The following is a 21,576-nucleotide window of genomic DNA, read 5'->3' on the forward strand; positions in this document are numbered from 1 at the left end:
TGGTCACGGTGATGGATTCTCTAGATATGTGTGGTGTTTTATTCTACACTTTTACAGGCTTGATTTTATGATTAAAAAAAACGACGGTATAGTACCCATTACAGGACGGGATGTGTATGGTATGGTGATGGGATAGCTTACAGGATCCAGCACATTGCACGGGAACGTAGATGATGGACTAGGCGGATGTGTTGGTTGCTGATACTATAATGCTGCAAGTTGGTTGCCCACACAGGAAGGATACAAAAAAAAACACAAACGAAACGACAAACTTAACGTGTGTTAGCGATGTAATACTTTAAATCGGTCGATGAGTACTTGGACCCCTAGCATTAATATTAGTGGGTATCGATCTATGAGAAATGGAACGATGAATGCATCCGTGACACTGCTGTGTTAGGTTTTTGCAATGCCGCAGACGCCTTTAATCGCTATCGGTGTTATCTTGCGAATCAATGTGGCAGGTTAATGTGGCGATTATAAAGCTATGATCCATGTAGAGATTAAATTTTCGAAAACAATCACTGGCGCTGCTTGTGATAAGCATTTTTTTGTTGTTGTTGGTTTGATAAATGTAGGAAACTTTGCTGGTTTTGTGTCAATGGAAGAAGCAGGATTTGATGCTTTTTTTAACAAAATTGGTTTGGATGATTTTGCCATCAGGATTTATAGTGGGCTTCTTTGTTCTTTCTGTCTGGTAATGGAGAGTGATGGTGGATGCATCCGATATAGCGCGCGCGTACACACACACACAAATCTTCACACACAGAACACACGCACATACATCGGGGCAAAAGGGGGGGGATTATACATATGCTAGATGCTGTGGGTTTTTTTTGTTGCTTTTTTGTTGTGGACATTTATTAAAGGTTTGTTGTTTTATTTTAGAAGAGTGGCACACGGTGGTGTAGAGAAGAGAGTGGTGTGGTCGGAACGAACGGAATTGTGGAACTTGAATGAGGAGAGATGACGGTGGTGTAGGATAATTCCCATTTTGTACGTTGAAGAAGGCGAATTTTCCCGCGCTGAATTGGTCGCGCAATGTCGATTGAAGTGATGCTGTTTTGTGGCCTGAAATTGAAGTTGCATTAGTGTGCTAGATCTTTACCCTCTTTGGATTTGGAACACTAGCCAAGCGTAAACGGTACCACTAACAGTTCTCATCACATGAGTGTAAAGTTTTTTTTTTTTTGAGGATAATATCTAGAGCCTAAATGTTTGTCATACTAAACATTAATTTTCCCTAAACGCAGAATAGTGAATCTCTTTGATGTTACCGTTAGAAACACACGTTTACGCATAACTAGCTCAACTGAATGCTACACAAGTAGAAGCTGTACAAAGAATACCTGACTATTTGTGTAAAAAAAAACAACACTTATTGCTCCCCATTTTGGTTCGATTTAACTCAAAATCTATTCCTTTATTCGCTTCGAATCGTTCTCCTGTCTGGTTGAAGTTTGCCTCTTTTCCTCGGATTATACATACTGTTTTGGAAGTCTTCAATAAGAGGGCGGGGAGAGGGTTTAGCTCTAATCGCTTGTTTTTTTTTTCTTCAATAAACTGTACTTTTGCAATGAGCTACATGTGTGTAATAATAGAGTGTGATTCTTTTTACTGGGGTGGCTATTTTCTATTTATTTTTCCCATCGCACTCATCATCATCATCGGTTACATACTGTGAGACGTGCCTTGGCTTCTGGTTTTGATCCATCTTTTTTTCTTCTTCATCATCATTAGAACGTATCTAAACAACAACTGCTGTGTAATACAAGTACTATAGGCTAAATGTCAAGAGGTGTGATATACTTTTTGGCTTGTGAACGAATAATACGTAAATGTGTTCCATTTTTTTTTTTAACTGTAACCCTTGAAACTCCGTTTTGTCTGTTTTTTTTCCTTCAGCTGAAGTGATTTTCACAAGGTTAATCCTACAGTACGAAGAACATTCAATTCAGGTTGGGGAGTTTTAGTTATGCAAGAGAGACACATAAAATCGTAAATATGTGTTGGTGTGTATTATTATGGTTTGTATAGAGGTAAAAATTGGGTGATTTACGAATCAAGGGCCTGTATTATTGATAATGCTGTTAATCATGAGCACATTCTTACTTAAACTACAAGGGATACGTTTTCGACAGGTTTGTCTCTACGTTAGCTTATCATTCTGATATCCTTTCTTCGAATCGTTTAACCATGGGGGAGAGGTAAAATAGAGCATAGTTTAATGTTTAATTTAAAAAAAACCAAACAAACTTCCACACAATATTGTTAACTCATAGTACTACTAGCTTTTTTCTTTAAATTCTTAAAATATTGTCGGCTACGCCTGTGCCTGCATAGTTATTAAGTTCATGTTATCGTTTTGCTCGCTAGTCGTTGCACTCTAGTGCTTACTGACCGGACACCTATACACACCTTGGGAGGGGATTGGAGGGGAAGTCTTACAAACGTAGCTCATCCCCAACGTTTCATAACGCCAATGCAATTAAAACTCTGTACTAAAATATAACATTAAAAAAAGAGCACGGTACTCTGAGGCTGATGTCATTCAAATCTCTGTATTACGATCCGATGGAATCAGTGGATTTAATCTGCGCGTTATATTTATCTGCTTCGGCGGTTAGAATATTTGTACTATAAACCTTGGGGCTTTTGCCATTTTTATAAAGATCTTCTGTCAGTCATTTGATAAGACTTGTGTCCGCTATTGCGTGATAATTCAAATGTCTGTGTGGGTGTTTACACATTGCGAACTCTATCTCTCTCTTCTTGGCTTAATGGACCGCTAAAGGTCATGCCGACCATTTCTGGCTTACTAGACTTGTATTTCCAAGTAGACGGAGCAAGGAGTGACTCTTGCTACTAGGATCGGATGGGATTTGATACCCGAGTCTGTCGTGTGGAACTGGCGCCGTTTATCACACCACCGAGCCGTCTGACATTAACTGCAATTATTTTCGTAACGGTGAATGCGCTATGAGTTACTGCCCAGTGTTAGAGGGATACATCAAACAGTTACTTAATCTAGTCCAGAATAAGAACGCTTCGGGGTTTAAACCTCGACTGGATTGTGTCCCCAAATGCGCAGTGCATTGCTTATTCTGCTCTGGGTAATTTAACTTACACACATATCTTCAATACATTACATTTGCGCAAAGCAGGAACGATCAAGAAGAGTAAGTGAATGTGTCCCGAAAGGTCCAACATTCATGCTAGAAATTTAGAATGTAGCTTACACCATAATATTCAACCGCTGGTAGAAACGATCGAGAGAACATCAAATTGATTTAGAATTTAAAACATGACAAACGAACCATTCTTCCTAGTTTAGCTCTAATTTATGCCTTAATTGTTTGCCTTATTTACTGAGCTGCAGAGATTCTTCGTGTATCCCTCTTCATTTTCTGTAAGAGCGAGATATTTATTTCTCAACCTCATGGAAGAAAACAAGTTTACGAATCAGAATGTGTGACAAGTACACAGTTGAATACAATTTCTCATGGGTCTTTTACACTATAAATCGCAATTGCGATGTGTACATTCGTAACAAAGTTAGTCGAAATTCCAGCGATCGTCTCACCGAACTATTGGTATAATTATCCAAGTAACAGTGCAGGCCATTAAACTGTGCAAACACACGCATCCACCACCTATAGGGAGAGAGAGTTCATTTGATCCGGTCTCAACTCAGCATGTACGGCCCCAAAATAGGACTAGCTTTTCCAAATCTGGTGGTGCAAATTTAATTCCAATGCGATCAAGAGATGACTGACGCGTGCGATGGGTGACACCTTCTGGTTTCTACCCCTTGTGCTCTCACACGAACATCGAACAACATTTAAAGGGACCACAATCTACTGCACATCTAACAGGCTGACTGATTGCATCTGACTCGTGCAGGCTTAGGGTGGAACCCATACTATGTGGTGTGTTAGTGCAATGTAACTAAACGCAAAAACTAACACCACTAAAAATAGCCACAGAGCAAACTGAAATTAAAATTCGAATCATTTCGCAGGTATTCACGTTCGGGAAGGCCGGGGGGACCGTCCTGTTGACAGAGGAACGAAATTACGATATAACACGCTGCATTTTAGTTGTTTTGGCCTTCTTTTTTTGCGCACCCATCCGTACAAACTGGTAAACACATAGCAATAGCATTGCACCGGTTGAAGGTAGAGAGCGGTATTTGTCCTCCGGTACGGCAAACGTCTGTTCTTTCCTCCCAAGGCCGCAAGCAGCATAGTATCTTCTATTCTGTCGCTATGCCTAAAGTACCCAACCATGGGGATCTCCCTTTTCATTGCTAATGTCTTGGATTAAGCGCAATTGCGGGGACACGTAAGGAGATGTTCGTGTTTTATTCAAGCAAACTTCTTCAAATTGCCTCAACCAAAGAGCCAAATTTGGATGTGAAGCTGCTACTTATTTTTAGCTCGTGTTTCAGCACTCTTCAGCGCAAGAGCATGGCAAAAGAAGAGACGAACCTAATGTAGAATTAAAACAAAGCGAAACAAAAAAACTAATGACAAATTTGCAGATGGTTTAAAATTAATCCATCGCAAAATCAGTTCTGCGCTTGCAAACGGGTATTTTCTCATCGTACCGAACGGATGTTCCATCGTAACGGTGTGTTTGACTGCTACATATATGCCTATCGTTTGTGAACGTATGTTGCCAAGGGTATTCCTCCAACCTTACACCATTTTATCAGCCTTTTGTACTGTACTGAATCAAAACATATAATGTTTCGCAGTTTGTCCACGGATGTCAATGGAAAACATTATTATCCCATATGTACATATGCTTCGGGAACAAATTGAAACACTTTCATTAGCAACAACGAGAGATTGAGTACGTTTCCAGCCAAGCTGTGCCACACAAAGAGAGTATTGAAAAAGGGGAGTGAAAAAGGGGGGAAAAATGTTTTAAAAGTTCTTATCGAATTAATATCTAAAAATAAAAACCTCATCAACATCCTCATCAGTCCAGGCTAGAGCCGGGGCAGTGCAGGCAACATACCCGCACTGCTTTGTTAAGCGCATGTATCTTTGTTCTCGCATACATTGCGCTTGGTTTTTCCACTTTCTCCCGATCAGAAATGGCACCGTAGGATAGACAGCAACAGTTACGCAAAGACAGCAAAAAAGTTACCTCGACAATAGTTTCCCTCGCGACGGTACAGTCGGGGACAGTGCGGATATTCAAAGCGGAACACAATTAAAATAGAACATACATCAACCGATCTAGTGCTGACGACATTTTTTGCATTACTACTACTTATTCAACATACAGTCAACACTACAATATGCAAGGCAAAACGGAAAAGTTAAGTTGCTTAAAATCAAAAACTGTTTAAACCCAATTATCTGATCGAACAAATAATGATATGCAACTAATAATTGCATTGCACTTTTTAACTGATTCACTCTGTTAGGCGGTATTGTACTGGGCTGCTAGTTGAATAATTTCTCCAAGGGCAGTGCAGTAACATTTAAAATTAAAATTAAAAAAAAAACGATAAAAATTACACCTTATTGCGCGGTAAACGTTATTCTAACATATAATCCTCTCCGCAAAACCTAACGTAGGATGATGACAACCGAAACCTATGTACATTTGCAATAGGTTTGTTATTGCTGTTGTGAAGGTGCCGGAAGATATATGCGCTTTCCATTCTCGTACCGAACTACAGCCATAGGTACGCAAATTGCATAAAACGAGTTTTTTCTTCTGCTAATAGAGTTCATCATGCCTTTTTATAGAACTATTTCTAAAACTTATTCAAAAAACCATTTAAAATAAATCCGTGTGTTGGGTAATAATGTGTGTTTGCCGCACGACATTTGTTGCCTTTCGTAAATCCCTAGTGTTTCGCTTAAATTTCAATCAAAACCGTCCTTATGTCTTATATATCAACTCAGTCACTTACACTAGTACTAGCAGTGTATGACCTTAGTATAATGCATCCTAAATAGCAGAACCCCCACGGTGTTTTAGCCTACCCTACCCGATAGATAGTTGTTGTTTAACTTCTAAGCAGTAAGATGTAGTGCAACGGCCATCCACATTCGCTCATGCCCTCAGGGTGCTTAAATGAAAACCGTGTAAATTCTGTCGTTACATTGTCTTATTTGCCTTATGAGAAGCCCTCGCTTACAGAGCGTGTAATCTCCTGCCATTTCTAGGTTCCTCCCCACACTGGCTAGGGTGTGCGCCCTTTTGCCATCCCCGCCCATCCGCGACGCACTGATCTTCTGACTCTACCCTGCTGCTGTCTCACTGATCTGACCATCAGGACGACACCTTAGCTCTAGTAGGGACTGAACTTATTGCGTTCGCTTTTCTTACTGCTGTCACCGTTCATGCTGTTGTTGGTGTTGGGAGAGCGCATACGCGTGGTCTTGGGCCGATTGACACCGGTCGTCTGGATCGGTGCTACCGCGGCGGCCCCACTGGACAGATTGCCGAGCAGATCGGTCAGGCTGCCGAGTGCCGACAGGCTGTTCAGCGCATTAAGCGTGCCCGGTTTGGCCAGCAACTGCGCTAACGGTATGGCAGTGGCCAGCGGGTTAGTAACCGCCGCGGCAGCAGCGGCCGCATTAGCGCCGGTCGCGCCCGCACCGGCAACGCCCGTGTTGGCGGCTGCCGCTGCCGCTGCGGATGCCGCCGCGGTAAGCGTGGCTGCTGCCGATGGTGGTACGATACCGGCCGTGGCCGGCTGTACACCGGTTACCTGGGCGGTGGCCGCAGCAGCGGCACCTGCTTCATCACCTAAATTCGCCTTCTGAAGCTCGACGCTGTGGGAGGATAAGGAGGAAGTTTGTTAGGTTTGAGAAGAGAGAGAGAGACAGAAAGAGAGAGAGAGAGAAAGAGCAGAAAAAGAAAAGTGTAAAGGATATTTAGAGGCGGCGGACGGACGGACGGACGGACGGACGGAAGGATCGTTGGTAGATATATTGATAGAAACACAGAACAAAGAGTTTTGAAACCAGGACAGCTGAGAGTAAATTTGATTGTATAAGGATAGTGGCGATTGGTTTCGTGTTCCGGGAGGATGTTTGTGTTTTGTTATAGGTAAGTTGTAATGCACGATAGCGATCATTGTTGGACGGTTAGTAGATGGAGCGCATTGTGTTAAGGATGCATTTGATGCCCGTATGTCCATCAAAGACATTAGGTACAGCATCAGTATGATTCACAAACGATGTAAAGGAAATGGCGGCTACTTTCCAACAACGTAGGAATAATGGAAGGAATAGCCAGGGAATGCATTTTCTCAGGAAAGCACACAACAAGAAAATCATTTCGAAGCTGTGCAAGGTTCGGTAGGCATTGTTGGACGATTTATTCATTTAAGATTAAATTAGAGACAACAACGCTCAGCGTTCACTTCATAGTAAATTTCATGCTGTCCGTAATTCGTTTGCAGCAGAACATTATTTAATGTATTTTTGTGGAAATTGTTACAACAGTTTTAAAACATACCTTAAATAATAAGTGTTCCAAGAAGGTCAAATAGTTTTAAAAATCACACACACACACTTGGAGGATGAATTGTTAAACGTTTCCCTGTGATAAACGTGTACGCAACAGTGCTGCAAAAATCACGCTCACATGCAAACGGCCAAGTTAAGATTCTTCTAATATATGATTATAAATTATTCATTTTTAATTGTGGGTTCCACAACGATTAACTCCCTTCGGAAAACCCGTGTGAATGGGTCCGTACGAAAGCAGTACGTGGATAATCATATTTTTTATTATTAATGACAATCATTACTGTTTAATGAAACACTCGAAAGACAGCACTGTCATGAGAATGTGCGAAAAATAGTAAATGTTGCATGAATTAATTGCGAAATAAAATGGTATAAACTTCGTGCCACTACAGTCAAGTGAACAGAACCGATTTTTGTTTTAAATAAACAGCTATCGATTGTGTGCTATTAAAAATCCACTTTAAGCTTTCGTCATAAATGATAACTAAACCGAAAAAAAAAGAATTTTAAAGGTACTTTTAAAAAATAAATTGAACAAAAGTATGAAACGAAGAATTGAACCAAATTGGAAAATATAATAACATAAACGATTGTAGAAATGAAAAAGGAAAGATTTTAAAAATATAAATCAAGCAAAAATTTATTTTTTAAATAAAAAAAAGTCAGTTTAATCATCGTAAAGTATCGAAAACATTTCAGCTACCTCGACTAAGGTAGCCAGACATTATTAATATAACATACAAACAAACATAACAAACAAACAAGGTGACGGAAAAGCATTTAATTACCGTAAACAAATTGTTAATACTATAATTAACGAACAGATGCAATTTACAGACACATTTTTGTTATGTTTCACTACTCAACACAGTTTAACTGCATTCGTTACAATTTAACAAAAAACGCACAAACCGAGATGTTTATTTGCTATAAATCTCATTTTTATGTCAGTAAACATAACAAACAATCACATTAACGAAGCACCTCCACCAAAATGTTTGATATTTAATCGCTCCACATAACGTGTGTACGTGTGCAATAAGAGTAGGAAAATGGGCACTAATATCATATTAGTGTGTTAATAATAATGATAGTAATGGCAATGAGATGGGATCATGATTGTAGAGATTTGTTGTTCTTGTTATCATGGAAGTAAGGAAAGACTCAATCCAGGATTTTTCGTCAGGATGTTGCACTAGTAATACTGGTTTCTGGGTGGATTGGATAGAATTGTTCTCTCTCGCTTCGTAAGCCGGAAACGCCGGGGGATTTGTTTCAGGGAAGTTCAACACACCATGGAGAAGGATTGACACAGTTCAGCCAGCTGGGATTGGGTATATGTGCATTAAAAACAACAACCTTACGGTCACATAGAATCAGTGCCGTGCAGCAAATAGGGGGATGGTGGTGACAGACATGGTTGGTAGAGGAACGAACCACACAATAGTATCACATGGATCACGAGTAGAAAAGATACGGACAGATGGGAAAATAAGGTATATACTGAAAAAAAGGATTTATTTCGTTTCGCAGAACGCTGGTGCTCTTTGGGTGCGCGATTGATGTTGAGATAGCAAATGTAATGGATATTTCTTTCCGGGCCAAGGAAGGTGGGTAGCAAAGGAAATTTGGGAAAATAAATAATTAGTGAAGTAACACACATGGAGTAAACGGGTGTAAGGTTGTGAGATGAAGAAAGTCGTCGTACGTCGTCTTTATGCTCAAATAGGGGTTGGTGGGAGGAAAACAGGATGTATTATCTGGAACTTTGTGGACTATTATATTATGCAATAAACAAAAACAAAATCAGCACAGAGCGAAACAAAGAGAAAGAGAGAAAAGAAGAAATACCCCGCGTATAGCAAAATCACGAAAAATGAACCGTCCCAAACATCAAAAGGACACACCCCTTCGATCGATATTGAGTGAATGCGTTATAAAAGCAAGCGAGCGAAAACCTTTGATTGTCGAGAGTAGAAACCACGCGGTGTAGAAAACTTAACATAATTTTGTTTATAAAACTTAAAACGGTGATAGTGGAACTGAACGACACTAAAGTGGAGGACAGAGAGTAGGAAAATCGACAGAGAAACAGAGAGTTAGCACAAGGCACAGTGGAGCACACGATGAGACACAACGGAAGTTCCTGTGCCTTCGGGTCTGTTACTGTTGGCGGAAACCGCTAGTTAACAGTACGACACACACAGGTATTGCTCCGAAAAAAAAAAATATTAAACGAAACAACCTCGCCGGATACGTCGATCGGTAGTGACGGTAGTAATATTAGATAGAAAAAGACCTAAGTATATGAAAAAGCGGCAAAAATCGATCACCTACCTCATGTTGATCAGATACTGGGCAAGTGCGACCGAGTCCGGATTGCCGGTGATGGTGATCGTTCGGTCCGTGTTGCCACTGTCACGCTCCTCACAGTTGGAAATGCGTATCATGGCGCCGGAAATCTGGCGTATCTCTGCAATCTTGGTGCCACCCTTACCGATAATGCAACCTATCAGGTCATTTGGCACGGTCATTTCATGTGATTGAGACTGAACTGGAGCTACGTTGCGGTTGTTGTTGGTTCGCAGTTGAGAACCGGCCAATGCGGCGAGAGCTGCGTGGGATATAAATTGAAAGGCATTAGCTTTAGTACGATAGCAATACGGCACCTCTTACCGGGCCGTTCCATACCAGGTAACATTAAAATGAATGTTAATATTGGACAAAACTTCACGAAGATTAAGCAAACAGCAATGCGAATGTTTCATTACTTACCAGTTGGGTTAAGTCCACCGGTGTTAGAGGGAATCGCGCCAGCTAATCCAAGTGCTGCTAAACCTGCAAGCGGATTTTTAGCGATTCCCGAAACCTAGAATTAAAGTGTAGAGTGATCCAAAATGGTTAATGATTGTTACGGAGCGTTCGAATTGCGAAGTAACAAATGTTTAAGGTTTTGTTTTTATATTACTCATCATAAATCTATTTTGTGCAAATATGTTATTCCTGCTTAAGTAATAGTAAGTTATTAGGTAAATTGCATTTGACTCTCTATTATGTGTACGTTGAACTAACAACCAACACCATACAAATCAGCATCAAGAACACATCTCTTCCATTTTGGCAAAAACAAATCAAATTAAAAATCGACACAGTACATTACAAAATTGGATATGACAACTAGAAAGCGATCCATGTAAACAACAATTAACAACCATTCATATAACAATATAAAACTACCCTGATATAAACTAAAGAAAACAGTGCACATCATAAGACAAATCTTGTATATTATGACACTCTAAGGCCTGTGTGGCGCATTTTTTTTGGTAACAGTTGTTAACACTTTGTGCAAAGTGTATAATTCGATAATGTAAAGGATGTGTACTTCAAGCAAATAATATATCAATGAAATTTTATAGCAATAATATGTATAAGCAGTGTAAAAAGGTGCGAAGAAGATTTTTTGTACTCTTTTGGATACATATTTTTATATAAAATATGTGTTTTTTCACAGATGCAATAATGGAATGTGTTCAATAAATATATTTAAAAATAAAAGCATTATAAATGTTTATTAGGAGCTATTTAACATTGAAAAGGGTGTTAATACTGTAATACTTTTAGCAAGAAGATTAATAAAGCAGGATAAAAAGTAGATGTATCGTCTAACAGCATTAAAACGTATATACAAAAGCACTAATACTACATAGAATTCAAATTTACATACAGGGTTAGAAAATTAACTAATGCAGTTGTTGCTACATTACTAAAAAGGACACAATATACAATGGAGCATAACGATGAGCTTTCCAAACTGGAACCATATCGGATCGTCGTATCTTAAAAGTTGGGGGGAAGGATGATGAGTTTGATAGTTTCGCTATTCGTGTTAGTGTTCGAATTGACTTAAGGGACGAAAAACAGAATTAAAGCTTTTGGGCGGGGGTTGTGGTGTAGAACAAATCTTGATTTGCTGGGGTTCAGGGAACACTACAGCTAATCTAAATCTATTAACTATAAAATATTAATATTAGAACTTTGCTAGGCAACATAAACATGTCTAAGCAATTGCATTCGGCACTGGGCTAGCCCGGGAATTAAGGGAGCGGAATGCGACGGGACGACACATTCATATTAATGGCGCTCTCTTGTCGGATTGCACAAATATACTACACACATGGGGCAGCGTAAGGGGTAAGATTTTATTGGGGAACACATTCGCAAAGCGATGGAACGGTTGATGCCAGTATTATGCTGCCCAGTAGAATTACAGGGAATTCGGAAGAGGATTGTTGTTTCAGTTGTTACTCAAAAAGCCACCCATGAGAATTGTTAGTTACTAGAGTTTAAAGACACGGTATTACCGTGGGATCATTTTGCTGGAGAAAATTGGTCGGTGGTGAAGTGATAGAAATATAGGGGATGACGAAAGAGATAGAGAGAGAAAGAGAGAGATAAAGGTAAGGGGTGAAGGTTTGATTTTACCGGGGGTTTGGTGTGAGAGGATTTTGCTTGGGTTTTTGGGGGTAAAGAGTAAGTTACTGCCAGGCAAAATCAGCACCAATCAAAAACGATTAAACTCACATCAGGTATCGGTTGTAGATGATGTGGAGGTATCGCTCCCTGTAGATGTGTTCCTTTTAGTAATGGATCGGCTAAACCGGAGATGCCCGCATGCAAGCCACCGGTAATGGCTAGTGGATATACTGTGCAGGTCTAAACGAACGATTTTATGAGATAGTTATGTAGATAGAGAGATAGATAGAGAAAGAGAGTGAGAGATACAAAAACAGATAGAAAGACATAGTGTGCGCAAAATGTTTCGGGCTGAAGTAGTTTTGCAAATTGGTTAATAACTTTTGTTTTTTAATGTTCCATTTGCTCGAGTGTGATTATAATCATCAAAATTGAAGAAGGAGAGAGAGAGAGAAAAAAACACACACATGACGCAAAAGGATAGCGATGATCGATCGGTTTTCCGTTGAGAAGGAAAGTTAACACATCCATAAGGCAATGTAAAGAATGAAAGAAAAAAAAACACGAAGGAAGATGCAAAAAGTGCAACGGTTGACTTAAGAATAGGAAACAAAAAGGAAAACAAAAACAAAACGCATAAAAACCAGATAGAGATATAGCAAAAATATGGCAATTGGCACTAGGTTACTGAGTGAAGAAAAAGCATTCAATGAAAGTAGCCCTCGGGGATTAGCAACAAAGTTTAATTACTCTTCAGATATTCAAGTACAGTGGGATCGATTCTGGCGCATGTTCTAAAATAAATGTCAAAGTAAAGTTTAGCAATAAACAAGTAAAACGGCACCACAGCAGAGACAACGTACGTACGGGGGGTGTGTGTATAAAACAACAGAACACAACGGGACAACGACAAACACGAGGTTGTTGTTTTGTTTGTTTGCAGTTTGTTCATCGCACATGTATGTATTATAGCAGGAGCTGCACCCTTTGAGCAAATGCACTATTTGTTGCAACAATGTAAGGTGGCATTATATATAACCCGGAAAGCAGATTTAGCGGGCACGTAGTTCATAGTGTAATGGTGACAAAAACAACAGCAACAGACAAATAATAAGGCGGCACTAAATGAAGATGTCTTCATAGGTACAGTTAGACAATACGATAATAATTCTATAAATAAGTTGCTCCGCGCTCTGTTGGTTGAAACACATAAAATGGGGAAATGATTTCGGAAAACGCATGATCGAACAACAGAGCTTTTTCGTTGCAACAGCGATGGAAAGAGATTGCTCTACGACAAAAAAAAGTATATACGAACAATAGTAAATCATTCCATTAAAACCGTCTACATACCTCCTGTGCCGGGACGGCGTAGTTACCCTGAATGGTGTACGCCTGACCATTAGCCACTATTACCGGTCCATTCACCTGTGGCTTTGGCCGGTACGGAATTGTGGCACCCTTCGGTGGTGACTGAAAGGAAACAAGGAAGAAGAAATTAGAAATGTTGGTTTAGAGCTACATTCATTCTATTGTAGGTACGTCCAGTTCAACAGTGTCGCCTGTGTAGGCTGAATGGTGTTGCAAGAAAATTTAGATGAATAGAATTCCGATTGAGTTTTCCCCCTTAGCAAAGGGGCTCACCACATTCATTAGATGCCGACACATCGATATTTGCATGTGGGTGGCCTATTCCTATTGTTTGTTTTCCATCGGGGTTACAACGTTCTTGCATGTATAGATTTGATGTTGGTTGATAGTCGTTTTAATAGTTACAGGCGAATTGAAGCTTAGCTAACACTTAACAAGAAAACCCTTTGATCACTATTGACAGTATTCGGGCAGACGACGTGGATTCAAAGAGAATTTTTTCAAGAAAAATAAAATAATATTGGGAGTATTATTAAAAAAAGTTAGTTCATCATTTTAATAGTTCATCCATTGCGAAAATAACAATAAAGCTTGATTTTAAAGCAATAATGTTGCTTTGGAAGAAGCAAAAGATTATGCTGATTATTTGATGGGATCAGCCAAACGTGTTCTATTCTGAGCTGTTACAAGAAGCAAAAAAAATCCAATAAACAGTGCAGTGCAATTACGTTACTCCACAACATCTTGGCTGCAGGTTGTAGCACTGGTAAGAATGTACTTCAAAACGCTGAAATGGACTACCTGTCGTCTCAAAAGATGGCGTCGCCACGAATATCCACATATATCGCAAACACATAAATCAAATATTACACAGAAGGGGGGAAATGCATCGCGCGATGTTAATTAATAACGGACAACGTTAATGAATTCACTTATACGCATATTACTTTCCTACTTTACACGTAACAAGAGTGTCAATCATGCGCTAATAATGTTCCACCATCTGTGACTGTCGGTGATATATGACAGGCAAGCCAGGAAAATCAGGACACGTTCTCCATTTGATACATTCCGGAGCTTCAGGGTATGATTGCCGAAAACGAAAGTCTCGCATTTAGAGAGTTCGCGCGCAACTAGCTGCCGGGACCAACGTAGCAAATTTCAAATTATCGTCCATACCGTGGCTGGAGTTACTCTACTGTGCGGGTAAAAATTAGTGATTAATTATTCGCCAGCTTCATTAGGCTGGCAACGCTCGCTAGTGCACCGAAGATCGATTTCCGTACACACGGCAGGGAATGTAAGGGACCAACACAACGATCCAGGTCGTAAAATGTGTCCTGCAATTTTTCCTCCCATTAATTAATGTCGTTTTCCACCTTTTCCACCCAGTAACTATGTGTGCTATCGGTATTATTGCTAGCAGAAAAAAAGTAGACCACCGCGTGCCAGCTTGCAGCATTCGGTAGCACATAGGATGTTGTGCACCCCAGGTAGCGGGAGTTTATGTTAGTTAGGTCAAAATTTTCGTCTAGTTTTGGCCATTTGGTCGAACCACTGAAGATAGGGAGAAAGAGAGATAAACAGGTTGGTGGTAGGGTCACACTATTTTGCTGTGATTTGAATGCTGGCCGGCTAACGCGAAAGCTGTTACCACCGGCTGTAACGTTAATAGTGGTGACGTGAGTAGAAGAAGGTTGAGTGCAAAATTTAATTATGCTATTTTTTGTTTTTGCCATATTACCCCCTTTCTGGATCACAAAATGTGACCAACGGAACGAGATGTAGATGGTCAGGAAACAGCGCTCAGCTGAATGAATACGGGGTAACAGCTGCAAACCACATTAAAGGTCACACATAACACCCTTTTTCCGGACAAGCCGCCTGGTTCGGGCATGGTTAAAATGTGGTCAAAAGCTTTCTAATCTGCAAATTGAAATATTTCACTGTGCCTAAATTCCATCACAAAACCCTGCTCGTCGTCCCCTTCCCCCCTGGGGGAAATCTTTTGCCGCAAAGGACAAATAAACGAATTGCCCCCCTTTTTGGTTTATTAATAAAGCAAGCTCATATAAAAATATGTTTCCATTTTTGTTTTTTGCTTTTTACCTTCTCGTAATGCCGTGGTGTGGTGACAATTCAACAAGGCGACACCTGTAACATATGAATAATTTACGAAATGTGCGGTTTCTGTGTCCAGCCGGGGGTGGTACCGGTATGTATTCATTTATCGAAACAAAAAAAAGTGTAAATGTCGTCGTTGGTCTGTAGAGAGTAACACGCCCAACCATAGCAGTGGGTGATATTATCGGTTTTAGTTTGTGATGTAATGAATTATCAGTCAAATTACACCTGTTAAGCAAATTTCAGATTCCATCATAGATGAATCCCATTTGATCCTTTTCAAAGGACATTTTGGTTTGTGGGATCGCTTCTGTTCGCCATATTGTATTATTTTCAATTCTGTCAAAGTTGATTTACAAACTTCGATCCGCTTTTTTGTATTACTATTATTGTGTTAAAGAGTGATAATAACAGGAATAGTGAATTTTTCTCTCTATTGATTAACATATCCATTCTCTAATTAATATGTCAAGTTCTTTGTTTCCGCATATTATTGACGATTTACTTTGCAGTATTTTATCCTTTCGAATACTGTAAATTGCAGGAAATATCTATAAAATGGACAAATTAAACGGCTCTTTTATTGAAGTTAGCTTCGTACAAAGTAAGGTAGATACAAAATTGTTCTGGCAATGGAAATGATCGGAATTATATGTCTTGGGGGATTAATTTGTCTCACAAATTCGAGAGAAAATGCAAAAAAAACCCAATCTTTCCGTATCTCGTGCAAATTCACGTGCAAGCACAAGAACATTAAAAAAAATCCCTAAATCCCATTTGTTATTATAACTTCATAATCAGCTAGTGGCAGTGAAATGGTATAATTAACGATGCTTCTTTTCATTTTGCACGCTACCGGTAATTGCCAGGTGGTTTTATAGGAAAGGAGAACCACTTTGCTGTGTTACAACAAACGAACCAAGAATAGGAACTTCGTCTATCAGAGATTTTTGTATAGTGAGTGAGCGAAAGAGTGTTTCCACATTTTTATCAGTTGCTCTACATACAAGCTGAACAAACTACGATCCAACCTGCCGAACATTGGACGAAAAATAACCATTAGTTTTTAATGGAAAGTGAGATCGGTTTTGACTCAAAAGCCTGCTAACAAAAAAAAAAAAAATAAATCGCACATTGTTGTCTCCCCCACTCTCATGCCGCGCGTGTTACCAAAGCCATCGCGAAAATCCATCGTTACATTATTAATTATCTTCTCCATGGCCAAACAGGGCGACTGGAGAAGCGATTTCTATTCTGCTTACACGCAAAAGATCATTGAAAAGTTTTCCGACCAAAGCGTTTCATGCAGCTGGATGATGTGGCAATAGAGCCGCGTCGAGGGTGGATGAATTTTGCTGTAGTCGAGCTCAGCATCATCCCAGCAGAACTCCGAATAATCGTACCGCACCATTCGAAATTACTTCATTAAATAAATTGCGAGTTAACACTAAGCGGATTATTTCTTTCCCATTCGCTTACAAACACACACACACCGATGCTCTCATCATCCGCAATCGTTTCCTTCCTAAGAAAAACCGGGGCAAACCGTCTCTTCGCTTCTGGGAAAATAAAGTAGTAAACCACTACACACCACACTACGCCCAGGACAGAATGATGATGGAAGTGTCTATCCAGGAAATTTCAAATGAACTCAGGCAGAAGCGAGCGGCACACGGGAAACAGACAAGCGAACACGGCATACGGCTAAAAACGTTCAAGTGATAAGCACCAGGAGCTGTGTGCGGGAAAAACAACTCGCGAAAATATTGCTGTGTGAAAATGGGGGGTTGTGGAGGGAAAAAACGGGCGAAAATATCCACGAGAAATAATTTCTATCACATTCGCAGTTCATTTTTCGACCACTTTTGCTCTATCGCCGCTGGGTTTTAGTCGTTTGCGCAATTCATTCTGCTTGCAAAAAGCTTCCTTTCCCCTAGCCCAGCCTACCACCCCTTGGTGGACGGCGACATCTGCGGGAGTTTTGTGGCTCTGCCATACCATTTCAAGCAAAATCCGGTCACATTTCTTCAACAGTAAAGTTGGCAGCAAGAAAACTGTACAGTCATTTATATTATCATCCAAACGAAACGGAAAGATCATGGCATCTTTGGTTGACAGTACTATGGGCCACCCCCTCGAATGTACCGGGGGCGAAGGAAATGGATTTGCGATTTAAACGGCGGGGTTTTTTTTGTAACAAAGGTTTTGCTAAGGTGAGAAAGCTCCGAAATCTTACAATGTGGAAGGTAACTTTGTGACTTTTCAGTTTCCAACTCTGGTTCGTGCTGTTTTGTTTTTACCATTGGAACTTTGAGTGAATGTTTACTGTTTAAAATCTTGCTTTGCCGAGGCAAATAAAACTTTATTTAAATGGCTTATTTACTCCACTTGTACCAATGGAACTTTTTTTTTGGTAAATCGGTGGAGTTTATTTTGATAGTTTGTTGCTTCAGGAAGTATGATAGAATGTGGTTAAACGAGCCATCCGCGGAAGTGGATTCGTAACAACAAAACCCATTAACAATCATGCCGTGAAAGAATAATGTGTCCCAAAATAATGGTCATGAATTCGGACCGTGACACGACGCATTGCACCGTGGCGCGCACATAACATGCGTATACACCGCATGGGATAGATTAATCATCGTGAAAGTAGTGTGTTGGATGACAGCACAAACACACAGCAGTAAGTGCAGTGTGTGTGCAAGTGCCCTTTTGCAACGAAAATTTATTGTTGTCGCTTAGGATGAATATGTGCATTCGCACGGTGTGAGGACTATTCAAAAGATGAACACGTACGTGTCGACATTATACCGGTTGGGCAATGCAAAAGATCACAGCACGCCATTTAGCCCCAGCAGTGGCAAATGTCGCCGGTAGTAGTGTGGGGGTCCAATTAGAGGTTTCTAAATTGGCCACACAACACGGAAAATATAAACGCGCGGCACAAATTAGTTAAATGCCATTACCTTTGAACAAGATAAAGGTATGCTAACACAAATGAGGTATTATTTGAATGGTAATTCGAATGAATTGCAATTCTTTAAGGATTAAACTCAAACAGCAGAGGCTGAAATCAAAGAACCAATCGTGGCAAAATCGAATAAAGATTTAAAGAAGAATGGTTGTGAGAAGTGAATAAACAAAGATGCACCATTTAATAGGTAAATATAAATTGATAGACAATCGCTTCTTGCATATTCAAATTTTACAACTATTTCAAACCTAATCTAAATTCTAAATCCCAAACATCCCTTGACTTACCTCCAACATGACACAGCATATGTGATAGATGCATTGCGTAATGGCTTCAGCGGAACCGCTGAGCGTAACGGCGCGTTCCGTCGAGTTTGGCAACATTTCGCTTGCAACCTGTATCGAGCAGCCGGTGATTTCACGAATTTCTTTGATTTTTGAGCCACCCTTTCCTGCAAAGGAAAAAAAATAATATATTTTAAATCATCTGCTATACTTGACATCGAACGAGTCGCGTACCAAACTTGCAGAAACTTACCGATCAAAGAGCCACACTGACTAGCTGGTACAATCAAACGAATTGGAATTTGTGGTTTGCCCTGTGTATTCGTATTGTCTTGAAACTGGGAACACCACTGTGAAAAAATAAGAAAAAACGAAAATGATTAAATTCAATTCATTATAAACACTGTAGAATTGGCTAGAAAGTAAGGACTATTTCGTGGCACATCATTCCACATCCATCAACGTACCTCTTCGAACTTCTTCGTGATTAGTGTAAAGGCTTTGTAGATCGCACTTCTCGTTCCGGACACCGTTACGATTCGTTCCGGGCACGAGCAGTCTGATATGTTGATTTTTGCGCCGGACTGTAAACAGGATGATACGAAGAAAGAAAAAAAGGTAAAAGAATAATGATGAAAAAAAAATTAGAAAACTTTATTTAATTATGAACACTTAAAGTGCTGACGGGGGAAAGTGTGTGGGTATGCCGGGTGCCGGGGGGATCGGAGCTCATCGAACAAGCCGAAAACGCTTCAAGCGCCTTTATTACTCATGGACCGAACGGGCGAAGATAGCGAACGAGCGAAAGCAAAACCACCAGGCGCCTCCACTGCAAAGGGGCTCGGCGTGAAGAGTGGAACAAACTCTAAACAACATTTCAGAACGACAAAACTTTATGATTTTGGCGATTTCGGGATGGGACACACATACAGGAAACGACAATGTAGTAGTAGTAGAAGTAGTCTCCGAGTGGTCGTTTCGGTGGACACAAAAAAAACCCACCACCATTCACCACCAAACAAGCCTCCTAAACAGAAAGTATCACGATTGGAACAGCGCATACAACAACAGCAAAAAAAAAGGAGACCCTAAACGACCGGCAGAGGTCGAAAATATCCAGCAGCAAATCACATGCTTGAGCATGAGGCATTAAAAAGGCCAAAAGTTTTCTTCGCTTCCATTTGTGTGCGATCCTCCTCGCCCCATTCCATCCCACGGAAGCGGACGCGGATGTTTATATTCCGGTGAAAAGTTCATGGCCAGAAGCGCCTTCCCTTTTTTTCCTCTTGCATATTCTTCTCTTTTTCCCCTCTTCCGAATGAAGTGTCTCGTCGTAACACTGTTGATGCGTAATTTTTAAAAGATTTCCGCTTTAATTCAAGCGCCATTTATTTGAAGCGTTGTGCTAAGCCGATGAAATGATTGTTTGGCATCGTTTGCGTCCCGATGATATTTAACTAGAAGGAAGATATTGAAGTTATGAACATTGTGTCGTCACCATTAAACAACGTAAGTTGGAAGGTGATATTATTCAACTTTTTTCTTTACTTTATTAAAATTATTACTATCTACTGTTAACAGCAAAATTACATTTATAATAGTAACCATAAGCCCAACTTCGTGTTCTTGTCTGTTCTAATGTTAACAGCCTGTGACAAAAATGCTTCCTGTTACGCAATTTTGAATAACAAAAAACACATCTTTATCATCTCAGCGAATTCGCAAAAGGACGTACAAGAGTATGACGTCATTTCCAGGACGTGATTGAGTGAATGATACGAAAAAACGTGTTCTATGCGATCGGTGGTACATCTAGCGAACATTATCAACATCGCTTCCAAACAGGAAGGTGAGTTGAGTGTACGTGAACAAACAAACATGTTGGTTTTTGGTATGAGATTTTAATAATACTTCCACGCCATAGTTTGTGGTAAAAAGGAAACGGAGCCATATCAATGCACAAAAGGAAAAGTGAAGGCAAATGGAACCAAAACGTGTGCTGTGCCGGGAAGTAGGAAAAAGAGCTGGAATTTCGATAATGGGATTATTTCATTTTCCCTTTCAATGGGAAGAAAACTAACTACCAGGGAACTAGTTTGTTTCGTTCTTTGCGTACCATACAAGAATGAATCCATACAAGCGTTCTTCGCTGCTCGGAAATTGTAACAGGATACCCTTAGAAATAGATACACCAATGCTGGTTCTTCTGGCAGGCTGTTCCCTTTACTTGGTCGCGTAAGGTATTAAACGCATATCGCATTCCATTTCTGTGCACGACGCGTTTTGGTTGTGCTTTCCTTTTTTTTTGTTGGACAAATTTGCCACATATTCTTCCAGGAGGTATTGTCTCTCTTGGTTTTCTTTTCTTCCAAAAACATGTTGTCTGTCGAACAAACTACGAACTTCACGAATCCACAACAAAAGAAAAAAAAGATGATTGCAAATGAGCTTAACTATCGCTTCTGTAACCATTGCTGTAGTGTCTGGTTCATCTATTTCCTTTGACCTTCCGGTGGGAGGTTGTAAAGGACAACAGATGCAACCTTTCTTTACTTTCCACCCTTCGTGAAGATCCAGTACATTCCGACGACACAAGGCGAGAAAAACAGGAGCCCTCCAATTTGGCTTTTGTTCCCGTAGCATCGTCGTTGCGGTACCGTAATGATACCCATTTTAATGGCAGCTGACAGCAGGAACAAAATTATGAGGCCACTAATTAGGTCCACCTAAAGATACTACTTGTGGTGGGATTTTTTTTTTTTTGCTGTTTGTGTGTTTTAGTGTGTGCATACAATAAAACCCGGAAATTGTGTTTGGTTTGAAAAGTTATTTTTTACAT

The 21,576-nt window shown here is 40.1% G+C and overlaps 1 protein-coding gene across 15 annotated transcripts in view; it reads right to left on the bottom strand.

Moving 5' to 3' along the window:
• The window catches only part of LOC125770954 (poly(rC)-binding protein 3), a 129,368-nt gene that overhangs the window by 18,087 nt on the left and 89,705 nt on the right, over nt 1-21,576 (bottom strand). For 8 of the 15 annotated variants that reach the window (XM_049441081.1, XM_049441075.1, XM_049441078.1 and 5 more), the window contains exons 4-11: nt 19,205-19,321; nt 18,991-19,087; nt 18,741-18,904; nt 13,335-13,454; nt 12,090-12,221; nt 10,281-10,374; nt 9,843-10,119; nt 1,392-6,803 (exon numbers count right to left, since the gene is read on the bottom strand). In XM_049441081.1, the coding sequence (XP_049297038.1) occupies nt 6,317-6,803; nt 9,843-10,119; nt 10,281-10,374; nt 12,090-12,221; nt 13,335-13,454; nt 18,741-18,904; nt 18,991-19,087; nt 19,205-19,321 (1,488 nt within the window). In that variant the 3' untranslated portion in view covers nt 1,392-6,316. Of the gene's footprint in view, nt 1-1,391; nt 6,804-9,842; nt 10,120-10,280; nt 10,375-12,089; nt 12,222-13,334; nt 13,455-18,740; nt 18,905-18,990; nt 19,088-19,204; nt 19,322-21,576 lie in introns of those variants that run through there. The other 7 variants (XM_049441088.1, XM_049441086.1, XM_049441087.1 and 4 more) reach the window with 5 other exon arrangements.

The sequence above is a fragment of the Anopheles funestus genome, chromosome 3RL, assembly GCF_943734845.2.
Source record: "Anopheles funestus chromosome 3RL, idAnoFuneDA-416_04, whole genome shotgun sequence".
In the NCBI taxonomy this organism is placed as follows: domain Eukaryota; kingdom Metazoa; phylum Arthropoda; class Insecta; order Diptera; family Culicidae; genus Anopheles; species Anopheles funestus.